This window comes from Teleopsis dalmanni, chromosome 2, assembly GCF_002237135.1.
Source record: "Teleopsis dalmanni isolate 2A chromosome 2, ASM223713v2, whole genome shotgun sequence".
Lineage (NCBI taxonomy): Eukaryota > Metazoa > Arthropoda > Insecta > Diptera > Diopsidae > Teleopsis > Teleopsis dalmanni.
The window spans coordinates 232035484-232047270 of NC_051847.1; the positions used below are offsets into that span (position 1 = coordinate 232035484).

The window sequence follows — 11787 nt, forward strand, 5'->3', positions numbered from 1 at the left end:
CTATGATGGGAAATCTATTTTGAATAATAAAACGTGTTAATAATTAGGAAATTTTCAAAACCCAAAATATTTCTAGTTTTTATTCAAGTAAATTCTTCAGATTTAATTTAATCAATTTAATATTAAATAATTTTTAATATAAATTTTTATTTATTATTTATATACGTTCAAAATCTTTATGCTTACTTTTTACATACATATTTATATTGAAGCTTGTAAGAAGAAAATGTTTATAACTCATAAAGTTATATGACCACATGTACAGCTTATAGAAAGCTACTCCAGCCAGTTTGCATAACGCATGCAAATCATATATTAATAAACGTTTATAACTTCCGTACGATTTACTTATACGCCGTCAGATATAATAATGATTTATATTTTATATTTGCAAACGATTTGCTACATGTAAGCAGATATTAAAAATTTATGAAAAATATGGAAAAAAACGAAATCCTAATAAAAGTGTATACCATATTTGAGCATAATTTATGTATTTTAGGCTGGCCCCCACAAAACGTATGACATTTTTGACAAATTATTATGACATATAGTATGATTTTCCTATAGTTTCAGGGGCTTAAATAAACCAACAAACAACAGACGAAAAAAAAAATATACACTACCACAAAGATTAAGAAGAAAAAATTCTAATAAAACATAAAAAAAGCAAGTTTAGTAAATGAAAAAAATATTAAGGAGTCTGCGATTGTCTGTGAAAAAGTTAAGCTGCCAAGGGTTACACAGCCACTTGCTAGCACTTCCTTGCAGCTAAGGCTAACGACCAAATAATAAGTTGACTGTGCCAGTAAAAGCAAAAACGTCACAGAAAAATCCTTACTCTACCTAAAAGGTTACAGATTTATGCAAAAGACATTTCAAACAAAAACAAAAAAAAATAGTATATAAGGCGGGCTCTATTTTATTTACTAGAAAAGTTAATAATCTGTATAAAATTTAATACAGTCTCAATGTCAGATCCAAAAACATAAACACCGACACAAACTGACGTTACTTAAATTTTTGTTTAAATTTACTAAACACAAATTGCAGTTAATTTTATTATAATAATTTTTTATTAAGAATGCATATTTCCAAATAGTTATAAAACCAAACAACACCATAAAAATAAGTAAACGAGTATTTTTTATCTAAAAACATTTAAACTTTTAAAATAACTAAGCAAAATAATCATAAAACAAATAACTCAGCTAACTGCATTTAACGTATACAAAATTGTTCACACATTTTTGTAGTAATTTTTATTTCGCGCCATAAACTTCAGCTTATGCAAAAAATATTCAAAAAAATGATATTTGTATAAATGTCTACATATCTGTTAACATATATAGAAAAAATATTCTTATATATAAACCGGTATAAATTTCTTAATTAATGTCCATCCATAGCTGCTGTTAAATATTTTATGGAAACAATAATGATAGCTTCTTCTAACATGCATGACAAATAATAAAATTAATAAGCGAACAAAAAAGAAAAGATACTCTTTTATTACACTGCACTCCCCACTTCTTCGAAACACTTAACCAACGACTGGTTTCTTCCTTCCAATCGCGCGTATATTTTTCCATAAAAAGGATCTGTAAGTTTCGTACTCGTAGTACTCGTACAAGACAACATCATGCACTCATCATTAATTTTATCGAAATATTATATCAGCATTAATATTTTTTTTATTTAATTTTATTTTCTATTTCTCCTGCATTAGAGACTTAAAAGTGGTTAAAAGGTTGTTGCAGTTTTTTGCTTTTCCTATACTTTCCTATAGCGTTCGAGAAAGCGCTGAGGTTAAATTGCACTGATGTGGAAATTAAACGTTTAACGTTGCATACTTGACATATGACTTCGGATGTAAGAGGAATATATTTGGTAAGGTACCGCGTATATGCATTGGCACAATAGAGATGTTTTTTGAAGTGAGTATTGTTGAAAAGGGGTGCGAAGGTGCAAAGTAAATTCGACAGATTTCAATTCTTCAAAGCATATAAAGAATTCATTTCAAATCGTTTTAAATCGTTTCAAATAAAAGATTAAAACAGTGACTTATTAAAGCTGAAAACTAAAGCTGATGAAAAGGAAGAAAGAAGTTTATAGGTACAAAAGTAAGTTTTTACTACGCAAGAAAAAACTTAGTTTTACCATTCTCTTTTTGACTTCTCGTAACTTTAGAATTCTATTTAAATTTAAGCTTAAAACAATAATTTCAAAAAGTTGATATAAGGTTGATATAAAATAAGAGAACGTGGGATTTAGAGATCGGCTTTTTACTACATATACCACAAATAACCATATATGATAATATGATATGATAATTTTACTATATGCTTATACTAAACTTATCATTTTACAAAGACCATAATCATGGCATCAAGTAAGGAATACAACTAAATTTACCAGAGAAAAATAAAATATTTATTAAATTAAATGTACATTACAATATACCATTTGTGTTGTAATCTACTTTTGAATTGTATTATTAAATTAAATGTACTTTACAATATATTATTTGTATTGTAAGTGTAAGTTAAAAAATATGTCCGCTTTCTCAATTCATCCTGCGTATTTCGAACGGATGTATTAGTAATAGAGGAGATATATTAAATACTAACTGAAGGTTTCACAGTTAAAAACAAAGTCCATATTTTTACATATTGATTTAATTTAGACCCTGATTCAGCCATCACAAACTTTTATCTATTGGAACAAAACGGTAAGATAAACATTGCTTCCTACGCAATGTTTATCTTACCTCGAAATACAGACACAAAAAATAGGAAAGCTGGTGACTAACAAGTAGAAGATTTACCATGGTTTTACAACCGTTTTGCAAAAACCGGTATTTATATAGTCACACCAATTTTTTTTTTTAATTAAAATTTATTTATTAAATCTTCTCTTCTGACTTTAAACTAAAAACACATTACAGATTATATCGCATATTCAAGGACGAAGGACCTAGTACTTTAGACTCTTATTTTTAACTTAAACTTTAAAATTAATGTTAGTGTTAACTCACAAATAAATAAATAATATCGCATATAAACAACTATAAAATATTAAATTCTTATCGTTTAGATTTCCTTTAAAGAGATCTGAGATGAATTTGTATTTTTGACTCTAGAACAATACCTTACGGAATCTTCTAGTTATTAAAACTCGTCTTACTTTATAGGGCAACTAAATTCTAAATTCTTATCTTATAAAGTTCCCTTAAAGACATCTAAAATGAATTTTTATTTTTGACTTCAGAACTTTACATTTATACTTCCAGACTCTTCTAGTTATTAAGACTCGACTTACTTTATGGGGCAACTTTTATTAAAAAAATTCCATAAAACCCATTGCTTTATTTATTGTACCTAAGAGCAAAAGTTTGTTTTACAAAATTGATCAATTTAAACATTTCTAAAATGTTTTTATTGACGCTTAAAAAAATTTGAGTTATTTGATCTAAGGTTATAAACAGAAAATTAGTCAAGGTGGTAAAGATATATTACGGTGATACATGAAGTTAAAGAACGATATATGTGAATAAAACGAAATTTAAAAGAATAATTATGACTCTATGGTATACAAGAGTAAGTTCATAAGACTCCTAAACCATTCTAAGTAAATATTATATTATTATATTATTATCTTTTCCCATCATTTTCATTTTCTAGTTTTCATTTAAGGAACCAATTTAGTTTTTAAGTATTAACATTATTCTAAAAAAAAACATTTTAAAACTGAAGTCTTAAAACATCTCATATTACTTAGACTTTTAAATCGACCTTAGAAAATCTACTGCAATTAAAATTCTGTTCGCATTGTTTTTAATTTCCAGATTCGCCATTGTATAGACCACCGACAACAGTCCATATCGGCTTTCACATGTTGACTAGGACCAAATGTTTTATTGCAATGATAAAAACGCGATAAGAATCTTAACTTTTCATAAGCGCAACGCTAACCCAAACTTCGGCAATATTTTGATCACAGTTCCTTGGTGTATCTTACCTATGCCTATTAAAATACACAAAAGAATTTAACTTCGCAGATGCCAATTTTTTATCTAATTTTTTTTAAAGAAATTTACCCAAGTAAGCAGGTTTAAACGGACTATTATGACAAAACCATAAAAAAAAAAATACTTGCACATACTAAATATATTAAAATAATAAATAAATGAAAAAATAAATAAATAAAAATCTAAATAAAAAATTGCATTATTTCATTCCCGCCTGCAATGAAATTCAATTCATACATAGAAGCACGTAAAAGTGCTTTATGCTACAGTTACAAAAAAAAAAGAATCTTTTCACAGAGTTATATATACAATTATATAGGTACTATAGGTATATATATGTAGGTATCTATATTTCTGTATAAATATGTACGTCATTACGGTCAAACGTTTTTGCACTAAAATTCATAAGGTACAAGCAGACGAAAAAAGTATCTCATGGCACGTTGTCTGCTTAGGAGTGCGCAAATATGTGCGCGATTTACTCAAATGCATTGTCCATGATCACTTTTAATGTTGCTTCCTACTTTTATTGCGATCTGCCCGCATTGCAAACTATGACCGACCGACGTTCAGTCTAACGATATCTTTGTTACACGAGTATTTGCGCATATCATACACTCGTACGTCGTAGGTATGTGGTTGTATCTGTACGAGTATCTACAAACGCAGACAGCTTAAAAAGTTTTAACTGCATATGAGCATAACGTGATCATGTTCGACTGCTTAATTGTAAGCAGGGATGTGTGTTGCTCCTGCCGATGTGCTGCGCTTGCTGCCGCGGTTGCAGTGTTAGCTGACAAAAGGGTACTGCGCTGATTTGTGGCAGTGCGCTGTAGTGAAACTATATCTGTGCGTCAAAGGTTAAAATAGCGAAAAGATGTAGTTTTACGCATACTAAGCTTAACAAAAATTCACAAAATTTCTTAAATTTACCTACGTCACTGTGGAGACTTTGAAAAAAAAGATCAAAATGTTGTATATTAACTTTGATTGCCTCAAAATATAAGCGAACAGTACAAACACTGAAGATTAATTGTTGGTTTTATTTTTCGTTTTAGTTTTGGTTTTGATTTTTTATGTTATGAGAAAAATTATATATACTTGTGGCTTTTATAGTTAAGGAAATTGAGTTAAAGAGCAAGTAAATCATTTAATTTGGGAGTTTTTTTATATTTTGTTTACATAAAGCTGCTCACCTAACCCATTGTCAAACAAATGGATTAAATATAAATGCCGAAGAGATGTTAGTAGAATCAATTATAAACAAGAGTAAAATAAATTAATCAGATCCAGCATATATCATGCACCTCTAATTAAATAATATATTTTTGTGAATATTGCATACAGAATTTTTACTATATTTTTATTTTGTGTAAAATTATTAAAATTATTAGATATCACATGATGGTACTATCGTATTTTCCGCTTTGCTAATGCTATTAGGTGTTAATTGTTAGTTGTTTTTTTTTTTAATTTTTTGATGCTGTTAAGTGGCACATTAGTTTTTGTTTATTTCATTATATATATATATATTTGAGCTTAGTTGAGCACAAACTGCTTGCCAGAGTAAAGTGACTTTGTAACAAGCATTCATATAATTAAGTGTGTTGATATTTTCAAAGTATGCGTTTTAATTCTAATTAGTCAATAATTCTAATAATTTTTTACAGATTTTAATTGATTTATTTTCAATAAAAATAGTAGAAATTCATAGTAAAACTAAGTGAACTAAAAAAGCGTTCGCGTTTAGAATATCATTTATTTATGAGATCATATTTTCATGTTTGAACAGAAAATTTATATTTAAATTCGAAATAATTTTCAATAATAATAAACATATAGGATATTACAGAAAAATGATGGAAAATAGTATTAAGCGCTTGATAAACACTCATTTTAAGAGCATGTATTATGCATTTTATTTCATAATAAAGAAAAGTGTTTTAAATATTTCAATGGGATATTTTATGAAATTGATCATATTAATTATCACCACAAACTGACAACGTATAGATTGATGCCATTTGAAGACCTTCACTAATAGATCCAAAATTCTGTTTTTAAATATGCGCTTCACATACCACTCTTTGTCATAATGTATATCTTTACCTTCCTCTTATTCTATGATCCTATTGTTTTTTTCTTCTTTTTTCTTGGTACTTTCTTTTTAATTCTAAGCTGGTTTTAAGCCTGACTTAACTGTGTTTAATTATGGCATAGGCGCAACTACAAATTTCTATTCTCCCTATACGTTTTGCTGTGTTGAAAATCCAACTAAAAAAGTAATCTAAAGCTGTGCCTTAGTTAAATCTAGTTGCTAACATGACAAGTCGTGGGTTTTAAACAGTTTAAAATTGCAGTAAAACGCAAAGCAAAATTGTGGGAGAATTTTATTTTACTCGTAGCATACGAAACATAAGAAGCATTTAAGTTAGAATGCAGTCAATTTGTATAGCAGTTTTGTGAAGCCAAGAAAGCCAAGTTAGCATTCAAAATTTGCATGTTTACATAATATTTCATCTCAGTTTTTATTTATTTTTTTTTTGTTTTGCTCTTTAATCTGAACAAATTATAAAGATAATTACCACAAAGTGCGATAAGGTTAAAGAATTATGCGTTTCTAGGTGCTTTGATACATTTTCTTCTACGAAAATTTATATAAAAAATAATATTAAATTGTTGATAATGTATTCATATATGTTATCTTATCAGTTAAGTTGTGAAAATTATTAAATACAAATTTTTTTAACAAGAGTCAACTTTAAGCATTACAAAGTTAATGTACTTCAAAAATATTTTTATTAAGTCACCAACAATTTAAGGCAAATAAAAAACTCAACAGCAATTGTTAAATTTGCATAGCAATTTTCTGCTTTTGCCCAATGAATTTCTTATTTATGATTGCAGTTTACTTTATGATTTTTTATTAGTTTTCTTTAATTTTTTCTTTTTATTTACGAATATATTGAATATTTGCATTTATTTGTTCAAATCATCAAACTTTCATAATTCACCTGAGCTGTCAAAAAATGTTAGATTTGCAGGCACGCTTTTATGAGTCTTGATTTTTTTCCCGATTCTAGGCTTGTCTGTCCTTCCGTCTTTTCCTCCATCTATCTGTCTGTCTGTCTTCTGTTTAACTATTCGTGTAAGTTTATTCCTCAACCACTGTCTACTAACATCATTATTTTTTGTATGGTCATCATGCAATGCTCTTGCGTTCATCTATGTATCTCAGATATTCGTACTTTATTTTCAATATACACCTTCACTTTGATGTTGGTTGGTTTCTTTTTTTCTGTTTGATATAAGTAAGTTCCTTATTTCTTTTTGTTTTTGTGTATTTTTTGTATATTTTTATATCTTTATCGTATCTTTTTATGCATGATAATGATTTTTTAGCAATGCTTCGTTCAACACAATATAGTTAGATGGTTACTTTTGATTTGAACCTTCATTATTATGAGGCAATTGAAATATTATACATTGTTACATTGTGTATTTACAATTTTGACATTTTGATTGGCATTTCTTGTTTCGCGGTTTTTATAAATGGCAAACATGAAAAACAAATAGTTTCGATTTTATTATTTTTTAGCACTTTTTTCCCCTATTTGCATACATCGCTCAATATAAAATAAATATTAAAATTTTATATGTGAATAAATCTAAGTTTCGGAGGACAATTGAGCTAAATTCTTATGACAATAAATTGATTTTATTTTATGATAAATGCTAATGATATTACTACATCATAAAATTTTCTATACTGATATTATTCTGCAATATCATCTAGATAGTAATGGCGATTACATTTTTAATACTATATGACAAAATATTGTTCTAATGCTTAAAATAAAAAAAAAAATTAAAGACTGGAATTGAAGAATTTACAAGAGCGCTTATTAATAAGTTGAGCAGAGATAGGCTAAAAAATTGACGGATTAATTGATATAATAGAATGATAAGAAATGTTATGACAGAAAAAAATAATGATTAAGGCAACATTGGTCTAGCAAGGACCGTGATGAGATTGAATAAGAAAAAGAATTTAGTGAAATTTCCTAATATGGGAAATAAATTATGCGTAAGCAAATAGTGCACCGTTGCAACTCTATTCTCATATGTTTTTCATTAAAAAGCATTGAGAATCCCCATAACTAATGTGTTTTTTTTTAAATTGTTTTGTTTTATTTTCTTCTTCTTAAAATTATAAATTATGTAATATTTTTCATAAATTGATACATTTTACATATATGGAAATACTATGACTAAATGTGCAAAATAATTAAATCGTTTTGGAAGCCCAATGATTTACCTAACCCGCATTATCTCATCTACTTATAGGTATACTCGTGTTTTGAACGTCAGGAAAAATTTTGTGATTGTACTGACAAAACTGTTCGCACTATAAAATGATAAAATAAAAAGTTATAAACTGAATCCGTTAGAAGACTCATAACTAACAATTACTCTTTTGTCGGAGTATCAAGGTTGTAACATTATCATACCATATTCTTGATCTTTGTCTAACGAAAATCTTAATGCAAATGCACAATAACACGCTTATGCCATTAAACCTGTCTTGAGAAATTATTATTATATAAGTACATATTAGAAATATATTTTGTTATATAACAAGAATTTTTTATATATCGTACACATAATATTTACTAAATTTTTAACTGCAATTTTGCTTTTGTTCCAGAATCTTTATCTGTAAATTGGACATTAATATAAATTGTCAAAATCACAGAGGTCACATTTTGTCCAGAAACCACAAATTTTATACTTTCTGAAAGAAGATTCTCTTCTTCAGAGAAAATTACAGTCATAGAGACTGAGGTCGCTCACGCTATGTAAGTAACCTCCTTTAATTTAAATATTGAGTAACTGATATCTCAGAGATTATGGAACTAACATTATAAGAAAAATTTTTTTTTTATAACTTGATTTTTTTTTAAATAAAATTAATTTAATGAATTGATTTTATTTACAACATTTGTTCAAATTTGTATAATTTATATATATTTTTTCCTCTTCAATTTTAAAACTTTTAAAAATGTGCATTAATAATTCGAGCCAATAAAATATACAGTATCTCTTCTAATACTTAATTAAATATGTTTTAAAATTTAATATTTTCTCTTATTTATATCAAAAATAAGTGTATTAAAGACGTACAAATAATTTAATTATTGCATAAAACTAGTTTTATCAGTTTTTGTTTCTTCTAAAAGAGGGAAACTAAACATTTTGTGAAATATTTATCCTCTATATGTTGGTTTTTAAATACAACTTTAATCAGAGCTTACTATTGCCAAAACTATGCTTCTTGATTTGAAACAGTGAATGTATACACTTATTTTAATCATAGACAAAAACGAGGGCTCAAAAATTTCATTTCCAATATATACCTCTAAAAATTTTTTATACTCAATTATTTTAATAAATGTCCTAATTCAGATATTTTACATATTCTATATTTTTTTTAAATCTTTAAAAATTTGTGATATATATTATTTTTACTTGCAACTATTTCCTACTATTTTTTTTATGGATTTTAATTTTTCTTAAAAAAAAAACTTTCCACATACCTTCACATGTAAATTGTCCGTAATGCTTTCCAGAACTTTTATCGCCGCACACAACACATTCAATATTTTGTTTAGAATCTATTTGTGAACCACTATTACTATTTTGTGAATGTGAACTATTTGCTTGCGAGCTCGGCGTAGTACTACCACCACCTCCGCCGCCTAAGCAACTTGACGTTTGCACTCCTTTGATCATAACACCCATATCTTGAACATGACTCTGTTGCGTTGTGCCGCTATGATGTGTTGTGTGACCACCAGCCGTCGCTGAAGATAAGCTAGATAAGTCCTCTTTAATTGTATGATGTCCACTTTGGTTTAGATTTGTTTGACCCGTTCCAGTTAGACTGGAAAGATCCTGTTTGATGCCCGCAGATTGTTGACTTGCCACACTTGATGGAGTTGTACCACCGCCGGTACCAACGGAACTGCCAGTACCTGTGGTGCTCGCTAGCGAACCAGGACCGGTCGAAGCATGCAAATGACCACCTAAATTTGGTTCATGCCATGCTGATGGTGGTGGCACACCCAAAGCCATAGACCGTGGTAAGCCCAAGTCGAAAGCGGACAACTCAGCACCGGATTGAGGACGCGGATTGAAGAAACCGGGAGCTGTGGACGGTGAGGCGCACATGACGCCACCACCGTACACGCTCAACGAGTTATGGGTAATAATTTTGGCGGTTTGGGAATTACACGGCGTATATGTATTATGCAGCTTATCTGTGAGTATTTAAATTGGGGTCTTACAAATTATTTATTATTAACTAATTCGCTAGCGAATTTATTCTTTTTTCGCACGAAAGGAAATTTAATTTCAATTTTTTTTTTTAATTTTTGAACTGTAATTTCTTTGTGCTGATTTTTAAGTAGTGCTCATTTTTGTACTTATTTTTTTACAAATTGATATTGTGATTTTTGCAAACTTTTAATTTTTTTCTTTTTGATTTATTTTTCACTTTTAATTCAAATTTATTGAAAAAAATCCGATACGCAGATTTTAAAAATTTTTACGTATTCAAAACCGTTTCATAATCATTTTTTGCGTTCAACCGTTCACGTATAATTTTTAAGTTAATACAAAAAATATTTCACTACGTTATTTTCGACTTAGTTATTTTTAAAAAACTTTAATTTTGTATATATTCCTTCTTTTAAATTTGTGAAAGAAGTGCGCGTCATGCGAGTAGCAAAATCTCAGCTGTTTTCGTAAGGCCTTTTAGAGCCTGACTGGCAAAACATTCGTGGCAAAAGGTACACGACCCGACCCGACTCGACTTCGACCTAGCGACACATCACACAAATCTCTCATTCCACCACTCAAAATCCAACAGCAGCAGATACATTCGCTAGATACACTAATATCTTAAGCATATAACCACCCCGAAAAATATCTAAGCGTACTATTCACTCTCATTCATTCTTATGAAAAAAACTCATTTGAGTGGAAAATTGAATAGGTAACTTATTCATTCTCACTCATTGCCATATTTTCAATCCAATTGTTGTCTGCTCATTCATACGGTCTATGGCGGGGCAAGACCTACAACGTGTTTGGTTGAGCTAGTTCGGAAAAAATTTCATGCACAGATACAAAGCTACAGAGCAGATAGGTTTATGAAGTCTGTTAACAAAAAACAACAAAAAATACATAAAGCTTGAAATAAAAATACTCAAAACATTTTTGTTTTTTATTTTTGTTGTTTTGAATTACGTTTACATGAAATATCTCTGCTCATTATTGAGGTGCAAAGAGTATGGCATGCATTGAACTCGTTTTTCTTATTAGTTCGTTTAGTTCGTTTAGTGTATCTGGCAGATATTTGCTATATATTTGTTGTTGTTATACTTTTTGTTGTTGACTTTAATATTTTTTATACTTTTTAAACTTTGAACATAGGAAAAACTTTCATAAAAGTAATCCCACCCTAAAATTTAAATTTTTAATATATCTCGGCGCAGCATATTTCTTACCTTCTCCGTACTATTTTTTTACATAATTTGAAGTTGTTGAGTTTATTTATTTTGCCTTTTTCGGACTTTGGCTAATTTGATTGGTTTCTGTGTTTGTTTTGAGTTTAAGTTTGCAAAAGCTTTAATTTTCAATAGTTTGAAATTTGTCAGAAAAATAACAGGATATGAGATATTCCTTCACTTTAA

The 11787-nt window shown here is 28.5% G+C and overlaps 1 protein-coding gene across 1 annotated transcript; it reads right to left on the reverse strand.

Moving 5' to 3' along the window:
- Positions 1–8703: 8703 nt before the first annotated feature.
- Positions 8704–10261, reverse strand: LOC119676949 (steroid receptor seven-up, isoforms B/C-like). Its single transcript, XM_038088216.1, has 2 exons — positions 9628–10261; positions 8704–8747 (listed from the first exon to the last, which is right to left on the reverse strand). Exons 1-2 carry the CDS (start codon positions 10259–10261, stop codon positions 8704–8706), a joined length of 678 nt encoding a protein of 225 aa, XP_037944144.1.
- Between the last annotated feature and the right edge of the window lie 1526 nt (positions 10262–11787).